Here is a 20,055-nt window from a genome sequence, read left to right as displayed (position 1 = left end):
CCTATCTCTGACCACCTGCTGTATTCAGCCCCAGGCCGTGCCGGGATCCCCTGGTCCTAGGCCATGCCGGGATTCACTAGGCTAACACTTAATTTTGTTCTGTTCAAGGAGTGATGCAGTACAGGAGGAAACCACTTGGGCTGGGGGATCCCAACACGGCTTGTGTCTGGGGGATCGTGGCACGCGCCTTTGTCGGCTCTTTGAAAGAGTTCTCCAATTAGTCCAACTCCCCCGCTCTTTCCCCATAGCCCTGCAAATAGTTATCCATTTTCCTTTGGAAAGTTACTGTTGAATCTGCTTCCACCAGGCTTTCAGACCATGCATTCCATTCCAAGAGTTGTGTGTTGTTTTTCCCACCTTTGTGTGAATTGAGTTCTTTTTGCATCAATTACCCAAGATGAAGTTTGGCACAAGCCAGCATAATGTCCTTCAATTTCATTTTCCCTATACCGTTCTTAAAAACACAAACTTCCTGTCCATTTCTACCTGTGAATATTATCCGATAGAACTGGAATAATGTACAGAACCAAAGACCACTTTTGAAATAAATAAAAACATTTTAACCTTGTTACAACTTAGAAGTCGCTGCCAAATTCACAACTTCTTCCAATACCCCTGGTCTAGCCTCTTCTCTCCAATGCAACTGTTCTGTTATAAAATTTGTTTACAGGTTAACCCAGGACTTCTAAAATTGACCAATCGCTGTAACACATCAGTCTCCTCCATGTGCTGTTACCACAGCAGCACAGTGAGTTAGCAACCTAATAGGATGTGAGAGTATTTCACAATGGATTCACTGGCCGGTGTAATTGTCGTTCTGGGTTTGCCCTCATTAACATTGTTTCCAGTTATTGAGACCCTGGGTTATGTACTTTTAATAAACTGTAATTTAATCTGGTGATCAAGTTATTATCCATGCGAACCCCACACTCATGATTCTATTGCACATTATGAGCTCATAGTTGGGAGGTAAATATAATGGCGTAAACTTACCCGTTACTGAAACCAGCAATACCATCTATCTCACTGAGAAACATGTTCCCAGACCTCAGGATTCTCAACTCACTCCCTAATTCCCCTACTCAGTCTTGTTCCCAAGCCCAGCAGCCTTCCCTTGTTTCCCCTGTGATTTCACCAACAGTGTGAGTGTGACACATTGAACATGGCTGAGTTACCCCTGCCAGGTTTGTCTTCTGACTCTAGTTGGATGCTGCAGCTTGCTGATTGAGCATAAGACGCCGAGAACTCAGTACTGGGATTTTAGCATTTACGCTGTTGCAACCTATTTTTCCATTGGATTATCTAATCAAGGTGTTTAAACTGATAACAGGATTTGATAAGGTAGATACAGCAAAATTGTATCCCAGAGTGGAGGAGTCCAGATCAAGGGGCATAACCTTAAAATTAGAGCCTAGCTGTTCAGGAGTGAAATCAGGAAGCACTTCTTTCACCCAAAGAATAGCGGAAACCTGGAGCATACTCCCCAAAAAGCTGCAGATGCTGATGGGGGGAACAATTGAAATGTTCAAGACTGAGATGGGTAGATTTTTGTTGAGTAAGGATATCAAGGGATATGGAGCAAAAATAGGTAAATGCAGTTGAGGTACAGATCAGCCTGATGTAACAGAATGGTTCAACAGGCTGATTGGCCAACTCTTTTCCTATGATGTGAATATTCTGCCAAATGGTTCTGACTTGGACCAATCTGAAGCAGCTGTTCTGATTCAGTGCAGAGCCCAGACAGTGAGTGTGTTTTATGCTGAGTGTTTGAGAACTGGGAGTGAACAGGATGTAAAAACCTTTAGACAACTTTGGTTTTATTCCTGTAACTGACTTGATATCAAAGGAAACACAAAATAGAAAAAAATCTTAATTAATAACACTGAGTAGTGAAGAAATATCTGGAAGAGCCTTCAAATAATCATTCTTCCCTCAGTTGGCTGATAAAATGGATTTTGTAGTTTGCTTTATAAAGAACTGAGTTACAGTAGCCTCTGAACAGTCACATATTACTGAAAATAATTCAGTCGAGCAATAAGAACAAAGGACAGTACAGCACAGGAACAGGCCATTCGGTCCTCCAAGCCTGCGCTGATCTTGATGCCTGTCTAAACTAAAACCTTCTGCACTTCCGGGGACCGTATCCCTCTATTCCCATCCTATTCATGTATTTGTCAAGATGTCTCTTAAACGTCGCTATCGTATCTGCTTCCACCACTTCCCCCGACAGCAAGTTCCAAGCACTCACCACCCTCTGTGTAAAGAACTTGCCTCGCACATCCCCTCTAAACTTTGCCCCTCGCACCTTAAACCTATGTCCCCTAGTAACTGACTCTTCCACCCTGGGAAAAAGCTTCTGACTATCCACTCTGTCCATGCCGCTCATAACTTTGTAAACCTCTATCATGTCGCCCCTCCATCTCCGTCTTTCCAGTGAAATGTACAGTACAGCAGTCACCACACTGGGCACAATCACGGCTTCCTTGCACCAAAGAGGGTGGAGTTAGACGATGAATCCAGTTATCCAACTTCCAGCAGCATTGATTGATGCCAAGGAGCAGGACATCCAATGACAGAAAGGAAAATGAGGACTGAGGACCAATGCTACCAAGCACAACAACTTTGCGGGGAGTGGGGGATGGTGAATATGTGGGCACTCAACTGCCAGTGCAAAGATTGCCAGTCACACCCATTCTATTGCACTGGTCCTCGCTGACTGAGCCTGTGATGATTTCAGCTGCATGTACATCAAGCTCTGTCCTCCATGTCTTTTTAAAAGGACCAGATTGTTTTCAGACATAGAATTGGCCGACACCTTTAGAAACTGGGTGAACCCCCCACCACCCCACAGTGAATCTTGTGCTGATGTTTTGCTTTCTGTCCTTCAGGTTGTCATGTTGGATGAACCAACGTCAGGCATGGATCCACTTTCCCGCAGGGCTACCTGGGACCTTCTACAACACCAGAGGTTTGGCCGTACCATCCTGCTAACGACTCATTTTATGGATGAAGCTGATTTGCTTGGAGATCGTATTCTGATCATGGCTAATGGGCAGCTTCAGTGCTGTGGATCTTCACTCTTCCTCAAAAGCAAGTATGGTAAGTGTGAGGAATAACACAAAACACAACCCTCTGCGATCACTGTTTGCCTCCAATTCTCACCTCTTATACATCTCCCGCTCCCTTTGCTCCTCTTTTGGCAGTTGTTCCTTAATTGCCTGGGTCCTAAGTTCTGGAATTCCCTCCCTAAACCTCTCCACCTCTTTTAAGACTCTCCTTGAAGCCTACCTCTTTGACCAAACTTTTAGTCACCTCTCCCAATAACTTCATCGTTGGCTTGGTGTCAATTTCTGTCTGATTTTGCTCCTGTGAAGAAGCTTGGGACGTTTCCCTACGTTAAAGGCGCTATACAAATGTAAGTTGTTGGGTGTATTTTATCATGCACTGGCTGCACGGTGACATTTTCCTGCCAAACAGACAGTGCATGAGGAAAGGTACAGCCCTCCAGTCGCTAAAACAGCGGTCAACAATTCCCCTTTGTTTCCTGCTACTGGGCCAATTTTGTGTCCATCTTGCTGCATTTCCCATGATTCCTTGGGATTTTTTTTTATCCTGTCTGCCATGTGGGACCTTGTCAAAAGCCAAAAGCCTTGCTAAAAATCCATGTAGACCACATCAACTGCACTACCCTCATCTATCTTCCTTGTTACTTCTTCAAACAATTCAATCAAGTTGGTCAAACAAGATCTTCCCTGAACAAATCCATGCTGACTATCCTTGATTAACCTGTGTCTAAGTGACTGTTTATCCTGTCTCTCAGAATAGATTCCAATAATTTGCCCACTACTGAGGTTAGACTGACTGGCCTGTAATTATTCGGTCTATCCTTCGCTCCCTTTTTAAACAGAGGTACAATGTTAGCAATTCTCCAATCCTCCGGCAACACACCTGTATCCAGTGATGACTGGAAAATGATGGTTAGACCTTCGACTATTTCCTCTCTTGCTTCCTTTAACAGCGTAGGATGCATTTCATCTGGCCCTGGTGATTTATCAACTTTCAAGGATGCTAATCCCATTAATACTTCCTCTCTCCCTATGTTTATCACATCCAATACTTCACACTCTTCCTCCTTAACTACAATATCTGCATCGTCCCCCTCTTTTGTGAAGACAGTTGCAAAGTATTCATCAAGAACCATACCAATATCTTCCGCTCCTACACATAGGTTACCTTTTTTGTCTTTTATGGGCCCTGCTCTCTCCTTAGTTATCCTCTTACTCTTAATGTATTGATAAAACATCTTTGGGTTCACCTTGATTTTGCTTGCCAATATTCTTTCTTGCCCTCTCTTTGCTTTCCTAGTTTCCTTTTTGTTTTCAACCCTCCACTTCCTATACTCCTCTCAGCTTTCTGTAGTATTGAGTTCTCGGTGTCAGACATAAGCTTTCCTTTTCTGCCTTATCTTATCCTGTAGGCTCCTTGACAACCATGAGGCTCTAATTTGGCCGCCTCACCCATTTTCTTTGTGGGGACATGTTTACCCTGAACCCTTTGAATCTCCCCTTTGCCTCCCACTGTTCTGACACTGATTTAACCTTCAAATATCTGTTTCCAGTGCACTTTCACAAAATCACTCCTCAGCTTAGTAAAATTGGTTTTGCCCCAATTGAGAACTCTAACTCCTGTTCTATCTCTGTCCTTTTCCATAATTATGTTAAAACTGACTGAATTATGATCACTACCACCAAAATGCTCTCCCACAGCCACTCCTTCCACCTGCTCATCTTCATTTCCTAAAACTAAGTGTAAAACTGTGCCCTCTCTTGTTGGACTTGCTACATACTGGGCAAAAAAGTTCTCCTGAATGCACCTCAAGAATTCTGTTCCCTCAATTCCTAAAATTAGGAATAGAAACTATCCTGAAAACATTCCATGAACTCCTCATCTAAACTACCGTTGCCCATCTGATTTTTCCGGTCTTTATGTAGATTAAAATCCCCCATGTTTATCACCGTACCTTTCTGACAAGCTCCCATTATTTCTTCCTTTATACATTGTCCTACCATATCGTTACTGTTCGGGGGCCTATAAATCACTTCCACAAGTGATTTCTTGCCATTATCATTTCTCAACTTAACCCAAACTGTTTCTACATCCTGGTTTCCTGAACTTAGGTCATCCCTCTCGAATGCGCTAATACCATCACTAATTACCAGAGCCACCCCTCCACCTTTTCCTAGCTTCCTGTCCTTTCTAAATGTCATGTACCCTTCAATATTCAGGTCCCAATCTATGTCATCCTGCAGCCATGTCTCTGTAATGGCTATCAGATCGTACTTATTTATTTCTATTTGCACTATTAGTTGATCCATTCTGTTTTGAATGCTATGTGCATTCAGATACAGAGTCTTTAATGTCCTTTTATTATTTTTGTAACCTCTAGCCTTGTCTGCTGATTTATTCTTAGATTTGTACTCACTGTCCCTTCCTGTCACGGTCTGTTTATCTTTTCCCATATTAATATCTTTCTCTCTTGCCTTGTCTCTTACTCTTGGATTTATCACATCTTCCCAAATTTGATCCCTTGCCTCCATATTTAGTTTTAAGTCCTCTCTACTTTGCTAGTTATGCGGCTCGCTAGAACACTGGTCCCAGCACAGTTCAGGTGTAGACCGTCCCCAGTACTGGTGCCAGTTCCCACAAATCAGAACCAACCTCTACCACACCAGTCTTTGAGCCACGCATTCATTTCTCTAATCTTATTTTCCCTCCTCCAATTACTACCTGGGTCAGGTAGTAATCAAGTGATTATTACCTTTGAGGTTCTACCTCTTAATTTGTCGCTTAGTTCCTCATACTGACTATGCAGAACCTCTTTCCTTGTCCTGCTATGTCATTGGTACCTACATGGACTACAGCGACTGGATCCCACCCCTCACTGTAAGTTCCTCTCCACCCCTTAGCAGATTTCCTGAACCCTGGCACTGGGCAGGCAACACAGCCGTCTGGACTCACGTTCTTGGCTGCACAGAACAGTGTCAATCCCCCTCGCTATACTGACCCTTACAACCACTACTTTCCTTTTTTCTCCACCCGCTTGAACGGCTTCCCTGTGCCATGGTCAGTCTGCTCATCTACATTACAGCCCTCACTCCTGTCCAGACAAGCTGCAAGAACCTCGAACTTGTTGCTCAATTGCAAGGGCTGAGGCTCCTCCACTCCCACCTTCTCGATCCCCTTACCTGACTGACTCACAGTCACACCATCCTGTCCCTAACCAAAAAAGGACAACCCTATCCTAAGGGGTGTGAATGCTTTCTGGAACAAAGTGTCCAGGTAACTTTCCCCCACCCTGATGCATCACAATCTCTGCAGCTCGGCCTCCAGCTCAGTAACTCTGCGCCGAAGCTCCTCAAGCCACAGACATGGTTGCCATGGATTGCCGTGGCACCCAGGAGCTCCTACATACTGCAGCCGTGACACATCACCTGTCCTGCCATCTTTATTGTGTTAATTAAATTAAATGTATTTTTCTTAATTAATTTATCGTTCCCCTCCTTACTGAACTCCAATCCTTGCCAAACTCCCTTCTTCACACTCTGTGCACTCCAGCAGCACTCAATGCAGACAAGCGGCAGTGAGAGTCCCCTGAATTTATACTCTCTGAAAACAATGATGTGTCAGCTTTGCTGGAGCTCAGAAACCAGTTTAAGCTAGCTACCTAATTAACTAGCTACAGCTACTCTCAGAGTTTGTATGCCCCTGTTTAAAAATGTAAGAAACTTAACTTGCCTCTTAATTTAAACAGTAATTTTAGTTATTTATGGATAGGACATTTGTGACGTCCTGTCCCATGATGTTCGTTTTCTTGAGGCTGATGGTTAGGCCAAATTCGTTCAAGAGTTCACCTACCTAGGCTCAATTATCACCAGTAACCTGTCTCTCGATGCAGAAATCAACAAGTGCATGGGAAAGGCTTCCACTGCTATGTTGTGACTGGCCAAGACAGTGTGGGAAAATGGCGTGCTGACACGGAACACAAAAGTCCAAGTGTATCAAGCCTGTGTTCTCAGTACCTTGCTCTACGGCAGCGAGGCCTGGACAACGTACGTCAGCCAAGAGCGACGTCTCAATTCATTCCATCTTTGCTGCCTCCGGAGAATCCTTGGCATCAGGTGGCAGGACCTTATCTCCAACACAGAAGTCCTCGAGGCGGCCAACATCCCCAGCATATACACCCTACTAAGCCAGCTGCGCTTGAGATGGCTTGGCCATGTGAGCCGCATGGAAGATGGCAGGATCCCCATTGTACAGCGAGCTCGCCACTGGTACCAGACCCACCGGCCGTCCTTGTCTCCGCTTTAAAGACGTCTGCAAACGCGACATGAAGTCCTGTGACATTGACCACAAGTCGTGGGAGTCAGTTGCCAGCGTTCGCCAGAGCTGGCGGGCAACCATAAAGGCGGGGCTAAAGCGTGGCGAGTCGAAGAGCCTTAGCAGTTGGCAGGAAAAAAGATAGAAGCCAAGGAGAGAGCCAACTGTGTAACAGCCCCGACAACCAATTTTATCTGCAGCAGCTGTGGAAGAGTCTGTAACTCTAGAATTGTCCTTTATAGCCACTCCAGGCGCTGCTTCACAAACCACTGACCATCTCCAGGCGCTTACCCATTGTCTCCCGAGACAAGGAGGCCAAAGAAGAAGAAGAATTTTAGTTAATTGCTAACTGTAAACAAAACAAAAACTAGACTTTAGAGAGATTAACCCTTAAAATCCTGTCACTTACAGAACTCCCTTCTTCGCACTCCGTGCACTCCTAGTAGCACTCCCCATAATCATAGACTCCTCTGTAGTTGAAAAATCTGCCTATCTCAGCCTTGAATATATTCAATGACTCAGCCTCCACTGCTGTCTGGGGTAGAGAATTCCAAAGATTCTTGGCCCTCTGACAGAAGAAATTCCTTATCTCCATCATAAAAGGGAGACCCCTTATTCTGAAACTGTTGCCCCCAGTTCTAGATGCCCCTCGAGGGAAAACATCCTTTCAGCATCTACCGACCAACCCCCTCAGAATTCTATACGTTTCAATAAGATCACCTCTCAACCTTCTAAACTACAATGAGTATAGGCCCAACCTGCTCAACATTTCCTCTTGACAAATCCCTTCATCCCAGGAATGAGCCTAGTGAACCTTCTCTGAACTGCCTGCAATGTAAGTATATCCCTCCTTAGATACCAAAACTGTACACAGTGCTATAGGTATGGTCTCACCAACACCCTGTACAGTTGTAGCAAGACTTCCTTACTTTTATCTTCCATCCCCCTTGCAATAAATGCCAACATTCCATTTTCCTTCCTAATTACTTGCTGTACCTGCATGCTAACTTCTTGTGTTTAATGTAGGAGGACACCCAGATTCCTCTGTACTGCAGCATTCTGCAGTCTCTCTCTCTATAAATATTCTGCTTTTCTATTCTTCCTGCCAAAGTCACATTTTTCAACATTATACTCCACCTGTCAAATTTTTGCCCACTCACTTAACCTACTTATGTCCCTTTGCAGACACTTTGTGTCCTCCTCACAACTTGCTTTCCTACCTATCTTTGTATCGTCAGCAAATTTGGCTACAATACACTCGGTCCCTTCATCCAAGTCATTAATATAGATCATAAATAGTTGAGGCCCCAGCACCAATCCCTCTGGCACTCCACTAGTTACAGTTTGCCATCCTGAAAATACGCCATTTATCCCCACTCTCTGTTTCCTGTTAGTTAGCCAGTCCCCTATCCATGCTAATGTATATCTCAGTGTGCAGCTTGATGCTGTAGGGATCACAATTCACAATATGTGCAGGGAAGGACTGAATTTACAAGGCTGATCAATGGAGGAGAAATTCTGGGAAGAACATTTTTCTCAGTAGTGCTGGTTGAATTTTCTCTTTTTTTTTGCAATCTAATACAAACGTAGGTCATATTTGGAGTTTGACTGGTGCCTCCCAGTAGAATGAGGTTCAGGAACTTTCTGTATTCCTCTACAGACTGTTGTGGGAGATGAGCAATAATTTCCTTGTCTAAGTGTGCAGTGTTTTCTCAGGAAGACTTCCAGATCTCTCTCCCTGTGCCGAAGACCAGCAGCTGAGGGGTCATGTTATCATTTAGAAAAATAACAAAGGGTGAGAAGAAGCCATTCAGTCTGTTGACACTCAGTCCCACTCTCACTGAACCATTGACGCATCTGACTACTCGGGCAGCTCTGTGTCACAACACAGCTCCAGCTAATGAATTTCTCCCCTGTCCTCCCCTGCTAACTCTGCAGTATTTAGGGTTTACCTGATCTGCTTACTCTAGATTGCAGTCCCATTGGCCTTCTCTGAGTTCTTGTGGAGCGAAGACCCAGAGTAAGGGAGGATGGGAATACTGTTACAGAACCAGGCGGGTTTTCTTAGTTACCTGCAGTCCTCCCACCAGATTCTCTAATGAGGTGAGACTTATCACAAATTAATAAAGACACAATCTCCTGCCTCTGAGCTGTGTATTGCAAACCCTTAGCACACCCTCTCAATGCTCGGTTTGTGCTGCTCTGGCTTTATATCACAAGGTTTTGCTTTGCTTCTTCAATTGTTTTACCAGATGTTGAGATTAATGGACCTGACAGAATCGGTCTGGCTCTTGTGTTAATTAGATTCAGTTTGTAGTGTATTTGAGCATTTTTTCCAACCAGGAATTTCTATCTCTTGGTGTTAAATTTATTTGAAAGAGTGTAGATTGTTGAGAGAGGAGTCACTATATAATATGGAGATATCACCAGATTTCTGCCCTCAGTATTGACGGGTGTGCAGTGGTTGTGAATTTTTCATGTGAGGAAGTCTATTTGATCCATCATACTACAGCCATTCGGAAAGACCCTACTCTTCCCCTGTTGTAACCTCCAGTTGCTTCTTAAATGATTCCATTGTTTTCACCTCTGCTGCTACTTGTGTTGATTACTGTGCTTGAAGAATCTCCTGATAATGCTACTAAATTTGCCTTTATTAGCTTGAACCTGTGATCCCTAATCCTACTCTTGTAGTTCAATTTAAAGGAATGTACCTTTTACATAGCATCTAATATCTTGGCCGCCTCTGAGACCAAGAGTGATGAGACCGACTTTCACAACTTTTCCTCATACTTCAGATCTTTAAGTCTGTGGATTGCCTCTGTAGCTCCTTTCTGCACTGCATTCAACACTTACAGCATCCCTTGTAGCTCAATGACCAGAGCTGGATACAGTGGTCAAGGTGCGGGCTGACCAGAGCTGGACACAGTGCTCAAGGTGCGGGCTGACCAGAGCTGGACACAGTGCTCAAGGTGGGTCAATGAGCTGCTGTAGGGTTTAACTGGATTCAGGCCCAGCTAGTTTTCTAATAAATGCAACTGATAAAATGGGTATCACTAAGTGCCACATTCCACACTCTGTAATAACCATAAAACCCTCAGAGTCTATAAACTTGTAAGCTGCAAAAAGGGGAAGTTTATTCAAATTGAAGCCATAGAAACAATAGTTCCTTGTAGCAACTGTAATTATTGTGCTGGGTGTGTTATTTCAGGGGCCGGGTATCACATGGTGATCGTGAAGCAACCTGACTGTAATGTCGCTAATATAACCGACCTTGTGAAGAGCTTTGTGCCCAATGCAATCCTGCAGACCAATGCTGGTGCAGAACTCTCCTACATCCTCCCGAATGAAAGTACTGACAGGTATATTATAGCAGAGGGAATCATTCCAATCATGGTCTACAAAGTCAGTCTCTGAGCGCGTGCTTGGTGGGGACACTTAGAATCAGCCCTGTTTGCATGCTAGTCGGTCTCAGAGTGTGTGTAAATATGTGTGTGTGTGTGTGTCAGTCTCTGTATCAGCGAGAGAGAGAGAGTGTGTGTGTCAGTCTCTGTATCAGCGAGAGAGAGAGAGTGTGTGTGTGTCAGTCTCTGTATCAGCGAGAGAGAGAGAGAGTGTGTGTGTCAGTCTCTGTATCAGCGAGAGACAGTGTGTGTGTCAGTCTCTATCAGCGAGAGTGTGTTGTGTGTATCGTTCTCAGTGAGAATGTGTGTGTATGTGTCAGTCTCAGTTCTACTCCAGTTGGTGAAGGATAGAAATGGAGCCAATCTTTTACACACCTTTATATTTATTGAGTTACACATTACAGGTATACACCACCAAACCCAACAACCACAGTTTCAGTCTGTCTCTATTTATAGGGATTCAAGTGAATCACCAGTTAAAGCCCATTGCTTGCGTACAGTTAAGCATAATTAATATACAATTAACAGATTCACTACTCTCACTAAATAAAAATTAGAGTTAGTATATACAAACAATTCAAAACAAATCAAAAAAACTTCCATATTATGTACAAAGCGTCACATTGTGAGATACCCCTTCTCTAGGATCCCTAACAATTTCTTCTTGCATGCATTTCTTTTTTGGAAAGTAATCGGACAGTTAATGACTTGCATCCACCCATTTAATTAGAGATTTCCTTTCTCTCCAGCAAGGTCAATCCATAACCTTTTCTCACTCACACTTTTCTTAGGGTGTATGTTATTCCACAATGAATAATTATCTACATAACATTCAATCAGTATAGCATCTTCAGTATGCCCATTGTACAGAACCTCACTTAAAATATTTGACAGATAGAATCCCATATATACTGTCTCCACGAGAGCCAGTGTTTCCGCAGCCAAAGTACTTTTAACAACCCTTTTTATTTTCTTAGCTTCACAAGCCAAAGGGTAACATTTTCTATTTTGGCCCATGAAATACTATGAAACCAGTTACACTTGAATACCCATCAGGAAGATTAGCATGTGAAGCATCACTAAAAATAGCTAGTTTCATGTTGCTTGGGTCACCTAAGGGTGGAAACTTAAAAATTAAATCTGGAGAAATGAGATTTAATATTTTATTTGCCCTTAAACCATTCTCGACTTTAGGGTGCTTGATCTTGGTACTTAACTCCAGTACATCAAAACTAGCATCTGGTCTAGACTGAGTGCCCAACCAGTTCACCTGACCAATGAAGCTTTGCAATTGCTCTGTCTCTTTAGATACAACAGCATCCTTCAGTGATGACCTAGCATGATTAACCAGGAATGGAATATCTCTCTAAATAGGGTTGTTGATTTAAAGTCATTCTAGACCTACTCTGCTTAATATCTAAACCAATATATTTAAAAGCCCCACAAGATTGACTCCCAATTTTAAATTCTGCTCTAAGCTTATTAACAATATATTTCTCGAATTTCACAGCATCATCCCATAAGAAATCATCAACATGCAACTTGAGGATGCCTCAGAGTTTCCCTTTATGGTGCCAATAAAACATTGCGGGATCTGCTTTTAGTTGAAGACAACCTATTTTCAGCAAAACAGATCTCTTCAAAAGATATCTCACCTGGGAAGCATCATTCAGGCCATAGACAAATTTGTTTAGTTTCCATAGTTTTCCTTCTGCATCTGCTGCCTCTTTGGATGGTTCCAGAAACACTTCTCTCTGAAAGGTATCGCCCTGTGGAAATGTTGTTTTTATGTCAATTGATCTGCCCTTCCATGAATATGTGGCCAAAAGAGCTAAAAGGATTTACAAGATTATTTTTCCAGCTGTGGGAGAGTCCACTCTAACATCTGTATCACCCAATCACTCTTCAAAACCCCTCACAACTAGCCTCGCTTTAGCCTTACAAGTCCCATAGGGAAGGACTATTTTCAGTACAAATCCATCTATGTGACAAAGCTGACTGTGCCCCTTATCTGGTACCTCAGAATAAACTCCAAACTCTCTCCAACTCTCCAATTACTTCTCCTTTGTCTCTCTTTAGTTTATCCTCAAGTTTAGTGGCACCCTCCAAAACTTCTCGATTGCCAGCATTCTAGTTCTGTTCCGAGACACTCTGTGGCCTCATTTCATTGTGTAATCGATTCAAACTACGGTCTCTACTAACATTTTGTTTTCTTTCGGGACTACTGCTGTAGGATTTCCCTCTCTCACTATCAGAGGCTCTTTCTCCAGCACGTGATCGTTTTCTGATGCAACAGTCATTTCCTGACCAACTATTAGAACTTGCACTGCGCTTTCTTACCCTCCACTCTTTCACCTCATTCTGCCAGTCTGTGGACCTCACTTCTTGGCTATAATCGCGAACATTCAACCAATAGTAACTTGCCAGTAGCTTTTCCTGCACGTCCCACAATTGTCACATTCCTCCATTCATTAGACCTGTCTGTAATATATGTCACCCGAGTACCCAGTCTGGGTAATTAGCCTTTGGATGTGATTGCTCTGTCCTGTGTGTCGTGATCACTCATTACCACTATCCAGCCCTTGATCAATTGTATTCTGTTCCTCAGGACCTTCATCACAAAACACGAGTACATGAGGTACAAAATGTCTCATTTACTTCTATCAGCTGCACAGTCAGTGATTTTGTAAATCAATTCAGTGGTGAGGTATGAAGCTTAACAGTTTGATAAGTACTGTATTACAACCAAAACCTGTTACCTTACCAGGGACTTTCCATTTTCTATCATGATCCTCTCTCTTTTATAATACATTAGGTTAATGCCCATCACTTGCATACAACTAAACGCAATTAAGATACAATTATATAATAAAAGCGAAACACTGCAGATGCTGGAAATCTGAAATAAAAACAAGAAATGCTGGAAATACTCAGCAAGTCTGGCAGCATCTGTGGAGAGAGAAGCAGAGTTAACGTTTCAGGTCATTGACCCTTCAGAACCACTGTCAGTTCTGAAGAAGGGTCACTGACCTGAAACGTTAACTCTGCTTCTCTCTCCACAGATGCTGCCAGACCTGCTTAGATACAATTAACAGCAGTGAGTGTGTGCGCGCACACACTGGTCTCCGGGTGTGTTTGTGTGTCTGTTTGTCTGTCATTCCCTGTGAGTGTTTGTTTCAGTCTGAGGGAGTGTGTTTGTGCGTCTGTCGGTCTCTGAGAGAGAATGTGTGTGTGTGTTAAAAGGACCTCAGGATTCATCTTACTGATACACACTTGTACATCCACACGGCAGCACTAGGATTCAGAAGCTTGTCCTGGGAGCTGTGATAATCCTGTATATTTACACCTTCCCTGTCCATAGCTTTGAAGCCCTTTTTTCAGAACTGGAAAGGAAGCAGGAGGCACTGGGAATCGCCAGTTATGGAGCCTCGGTCACTACCATGGAGGAGGTGTTTCTGAGGTGAGTGTGAGGTGTGACAGTTTGTTCAGTTTTGTTGGTTCTGTTTCTCTTCTTCTGTCCCAGCAGATGCATTTCATGGGGGCACAGAGCTGAGGGGAGGTGCAGAAGAAGATTGGTGTCAGTCTGCTTTATCAACCTACCGAGTGGCTGGCCCTGACAGGGAGCTCTCGGCATTGTACTACATAGTACATGAATGAAGAAGGGCAAAAAAAAGAGCACTGGCAACAGAGTGTAACTGCAGCATGACAAGTTTATATAGGCAGCTTTCATTATAAATCTTTACATAGAAATTTATAATGGGGAAATACAGAAAAATAAGGGTTGACTGGATTGTTTTGCAGAGAGCATGGACTCTATGGGCTGAATGGCCTCTTTCTATGATGTAAATGATTCGTTGACACTAAATGTATTATTTTAAAATAGGCCATGAATTGCTTCAACATGTCCCAATCTAGTCTGTAACCTCGCTTCATCTGAACATACTTCATTGTTTTTTTCTTGGGAACACCACATTCAACAAGTACAGTATAAATATATACTGTCCACCTCTTCCACCCCTCCCTCCTCCTTTAAGATGCTCCTTAAAACCTACCTCTTTTACCGAGTTTTTGATCATCTGCTCTAATATCTCCTGTGACTGGAATCACATTTTATTTGATAGTGCTCCTGTGAATCACCTTGGGATGTTTTACTATGTTGAAGGCACTATATGAATGCAGGTTATTGTGAGCAGTGTTAAGGTAGCGATTCTAGTGAGTTATCACTAAAATAAAAACAAAGTATAAAAATTAGCATGGTGAGAAGGGAGTAGAAAGGAAAAAGTATACAGAAGGTTGTGATGTGAAATAGTTTTATGTATCAGTCTTTGCAACCCAAGATCAATATTGCAACAGTTGTACAGAAGAAAGAACAAAACTAGTGAGACCAAGGAGATGGGTTTCCCCGGACCTGCTGAGACAACCAGTAGCAACATTACGAAGCAATGGCAGTAACTGCAGCTCCTTTCAGTGCCAGTGGGAACTACTGATTCCAGTGATGCTTCCAGCAATGTGATCCCTTGTTTTTTTAAACGCTCCCCTCTCCCATCTCTCTCCCTCCTTCCCATCTCTCTCCCCCTATCTCTCTCCCTCCCCCTCTTTCCTGCCCCCCACCATTCCTGTCTCCCTTCCCTCTTACCCCCTTCCTAGTGCCAGTCTCCCTATTGCAGCCTGATGATTTTTTCACCCCTCATGTTTTGAGTGGAGCTGCTGCTGATTCTGCTGCCCTGGATGGTCTCCCCTCTTCAGTGTAACATCGCTCATCAATCGGTGCCTTTGGTCCTTTACAGGGTGGGGAAGCTGGTGGACTCCAGCATGGACATTCAGGCCATTCAGCTGCCAGCACTGCAATATCAACATGAGCGCAGGATGAGTGACTGGTCTGTTGGGGAAAAAACCAGCCTGAGTGACCTGGTGAACCTGACAGTGAACAATGACTCTCATTATCCCATTGACCACTCTTCCATCAAACTGAACACAGGGGTAAGCTCATAACCTGCGGGCCCGTCTCGGAGTTGAAGGGACACAGGGATCTGCATTTTAAAAAATAACATTCCAAACTTTTTTGTTCATTTGTTTTTAAGCACACAGCAGGATGTGACCTTTTAATAGTGTTATTGTGGTTCTATGGGTAGCACTTTTGTCCGAGTCAGAGGTTGTGGGTTCAAATCCCACTTCAGAAACTAGAGCACATAATCTAAGCTGTTTGTCCAGTGCAGTGCTGAGGGTGTGCTGCACTGTCAGAGGTGCTGTCTTTCAGATGAGGTATTAAATCGAGGCCCATCTGCCCTTTTTAGGTGGATATAAAAGATCCCATGGCCACTATTTTGAAGAAGAGCGGGGGAGATCTCCCCGGTGTCCTGGGCAATATTTAACCCTAATTAACATCACGAAAACAGATTATCTGTTCATCGCTGTTTGTGGGATTTTGTAATTTTACTGCCGTATTTCCTACATTACAACAGTGACTACACTTCAGAAGTGGCTGTAAAGTACTTTAGGATGTCTGGAGGTTGTGAAAGATGCTATAGAAATGCAAGTCTTTAATGGGGAACGGGTGTCTCTGTGCCCCTTTAATGGGGAGGAGAGGGAGGGCAGGTGTTTTTTGTTGTATTGGATTCATTTGCTCTGTAAAAGCCCTGATGCCTCTCCCTTGCCTTGTGCAGATCATTCTGTTTTTGCAGCAGTTCTATGCTACGTTCATGAAGCGAGCAACATACATCTGGCGGAACTGGAAGGTGTTCATGGCTCAGTTTATGATCCCACTGATTTTTGCTTGCTTTGCATTGATTGTTGCCAAGACATTTCCAGGACCCCAGGATTCACCTCTGCTAAATCTGACTCTAAAAAAGTATGGGCCTACCTTTATTCCTTACTCGTTGAAGTCTGCCTCCCGGAACCTGACTAAGGATTTGGTCAAGGCATACAGAGACGTTTTGCAATCCGAGCTCGGCATCCCAAGACATACGGAGGGTGAGGGTCCTCTCAACTCCTAGTACTCCTTTATTGATCTTTTCTTTAACTCTCTGCTTGAGTCTTCCTGTTCACTGTGTTTTACTTTCATTTCTTTACAGAATATAAGGCAGAAATAACTCTGCATTCATGGGCTCACAGCAAGGTACCTATTCTTGACAGGAGAACAATGCTGTGGGCCTGAATCTGATCACTGCACATGAGAACTGCAAAATTCCTCAGCCCTGGTGAGGCAAGGCCTCTGGTATCTGGGGTACGATCCACTGATGTTTGGTCCCTACACCTATTTTTATGCCCATTCAAAATCTTACACGGCAATTACATGAAGAGGCATGGCTCATGGTGTGCCCATCTCCTTCCCCATGGCAATTACATGAAGAGGCAAGGCTACCAGGATGACATCATCCACTAGCTATGCCACAATTTTTGCCCAAGTTGCTCCAATGCTTGGTACCCAGCATGAGGCCATCACATGGGACCATATCCTGAGGGAGCATTTGGTCAGGGCTGGGAGAACAACTAATTTACAATCTGCACCATCCAATAGGCAGCCCTCTTACACCAGGTCTCCTCCAATAGGCAGCCCTCTTACACCAGGTCTCCTCCAATAGGCAGCCCTCTTACACAACCTCCCTCCTGCCCAACTCTGACTCAGAAATTCAGGGCAAGTTAGGAAATGTTTCTATAAAACTTTAAATTGTTTATGTTTTTGTGCCTTTGTTTGTGGTGCGAGTGGCCCGCGAGCATACTGTGCGGAGTGGTGTGAATTTGCTTAGACACCAGTTGTATTTATTGTCTGATATCTGACAGCTTTGTGTTGCTCTTTTTCTTCCAGGTAATATTATTGATTATCTGTTGAACACTTCAGTAAAGGAAGGAGCATCCTTTAATGAACGTGTTTTAGTAGCTGCTGCTTTCCATGACACGATGCCATCTTCAACCAGGATACGGATTTTATTCAATAACTTGGGCTACCATACTTCTGCTACCTCTCTGATGTTGGTGGACAATGCCTTATTCAAACTGCTGGTGGGGCCCACTGCTTCAATTAGTATCGCCAACTATCCACAGCCCCGCAACATTACAGAGCGAGCAATAGGCCAACTGAACGAGTACGTGCTCAGCATTAATCTTCTGATAGAACTGGTTCCAACAATAATTGGTTTGGTACTCAACCGTATAGACCAGCAACTCCCTGAGTTTGAGCTCCTGAGTCAGCCGGTGACAGCTGTAAAGACACCCTGGCCTAGAAATGGAATAATCAGCTAGTTGACACTGTTATTCCAGTCTTCTGCCTTTGCTGTCTGACTAATTCTCTCTGAGGTACAGTTTCCACCAGTTCACTCAAGTGCTAGTCTTTCATGTGTGAGGTGAGCAGCGGCACCGAAAAAAGGTAACAAATAGGAGCAGGAGTCATCCAGTCACTGAGATCGTGGCTGATCCTCAGCCTTAACTCTACATTCCTACTCACTTCCCATTTCCCTTAATTTCCTTAGTGTTCAAAATTCTATCGATCTCTGTCTTGAATATAATCAGTGACTGAGCGTCCACAGCCGCTGAGGTGGAGAATTCCAAAGATTCACAACCCTCTGCATGAATTAATTTCTCCTCATCTCAGTCCTATATGGCCGACCCCTTCTCCTGAGACTGTGCGCTATGTTCCAGACCCTCCAGCCCAGGGGGATCCCTCTCCTAAACTCCACAGAGTATAGGCCCATCCTACTCAATTTCTCCTCATCCCAGGAATCAATCTAGTGAACCTCTGAGGCAAGTATGTTCTTCCTTAGGTACAGAAATCAAAACTGCACACAGTGCTCCAGGTGTGGTCTCACCAAAACCCTGTACACTTGTAGCAAGATTTCCCTTTTATACTCCATCCCCCTTGCAATAAAGACCAACATTCAATTTGCCTTCCTAATTACTTGTTTTACCTGCAAGTTAACTTTCTATGATTTGTGTACAAGAACACCCAATCCCTCTGAACACCAGCATTTAATTGTTCCTCAGCATTTAAAAAAACATTATTTTTTATTCTTGCGAGCAAAGTGAATAACCTCACACTTCCCCTCATTATATTCCATCTGCCACCTTGTTGCCCACTCACTTAACCTGTCTGTTATCTCTTTGCAGCTTTTTGATTCATCCTCACAGCTTACATTCCCACCTAGTTTTGTCTCAGCAACTTGGATAGATTGTCAGTGTCCATCACCAGCTGTTTGACAGCAGTCGGCATCGCAGCACAGCTTGATTCTGGCACACACATTCTAAATGTGTTGACTCTCTGTGTCTGTCTTTATGTGCTGTGTGTATGTATATACCATCTGTGTCCGTGTGTGTGTCTGTCTGTGTGTGTCTGTCTGTGTGTGTCTGTCTGTGTGTGTCTGTCTGTGTGTGTCTGTCTGTCTGTCTGTGTGTGTCTGTCTGTGTGTGTCTGTCTGTGTGTGTCTGTCTGTGTGTGCGTGTCTGCCTGTGTCTGCGTGTCTGCCTGTGTCTGCGTGCGTGTGTGTCTGCGTGCGTGTGTGTCTGCGTGCGTGTGTGTCTGCGTGCGTGTGTGTCTGCGTGCGTGTGTGTCTGCGTGCGTGTGTCTGCGTGTCTGTCTGTCTGTCTGCCTGCCTGCGTGTCTGTCTCTGTCTGCCTGCGTGTCTGTCTGTCTGTCTGCGTGTCTCTGTCTGTCTGTCTGCCTGCCTGTCTGTCTGCCTGCGTGCGCGTCTATCTGTCTGCATGCGTGCTTGTGTGAGCAGTTTTATCAAGTCCAGCTCTCATTACTGAGAATATACTGCAGATCTTTGTCACCTTTCAGCTGCTTTGTATTAGGAAGTGTCACACTGTTAATTGAAGAGCAGCAGCTGGCTGGGTCAGGGTGAAGGCAGGAACTCAGTGCCATGAACAGAGCCAACTGCTTAAATCAGTACTTCGAACATCATGGTTAGTAATCCATCCAATCATCCACCAGACCAGGCAACCAAGATTTATGCAGACTTAACATTGGATTGAAGTTTGTATTGAGTGTCTGGGGTCACGTGTCCACTGCTCTGTGTGTGTAGGTGTCCTGATGTAAAATCAGTTATTTACTTGGGCTTTAGATGAGGAAGCAAAAAAATGCCTGAAAGTTAGACATGTAACTGATAGTCATGGATCAGCTGGTGTGAATGTATTTTTATTCGTTCGAGGAATGTGGTGTACACACTGGGCACTGGACACGCTGGCACTACCTGTGCATCTACAGTTTGGCACTGTGCTTGTGGTACATTCTGATCTTGCCCCAGGTTAAGATTATGCCCCATTCCCAACAGGCTGCTGATGTGTT

At 43.9% G+C, this 20,055-nt stretch overlaps 1 protein-coding gene across 1 annotated transcript in view; it reads left to right on the top strand.

Annotated features, from left to right (window-relative positions):
* abca3b (ATP-binding cassette, sub-family A (ABC1), member 3b) overlaps positions 1-20,055 on the top strand; it is a 113,823-nt gene that overhangs the window by 54,314 nt on the left and 39,454 nt on the right. The window contains 6 exon segments of the mRNA XM_068056738.1: positions 2,889-3,099; positions 10,586-10,736; positions 14,140-14,238; positions 15,566-15,758; positions 16,442-16,748; positions 17,584-17,860. Coding sequence (XP_067912839.1) covers positions 2,889-3,099; positions 10,586-10,736; positions 14,140-14,238; positions 15,566-15,758; positions 16,442-16,748; positions 17,584-17,860 — 1,238 coding nt within the window.

The sequence above is a fragment of the Heterodontus francisci genome, chromosome 24 (genome assembly GCF_036365525.1).
Source record: "Heterodontus francisci isolate sHetFra1 chromosome 24, sHetFra1.hap1, whole genome shotgun sequence".
NCBI classification, from domain to species: Eukaryota; Metazoa; Chordata; class Chondrichthyes; order Heterodontiformes; family Heterodontidae; genus Heterodontus; species Heterodontus francisci.
This window is presented reverse-complemented; position numbering and strand designations above follow the sequence as displayed.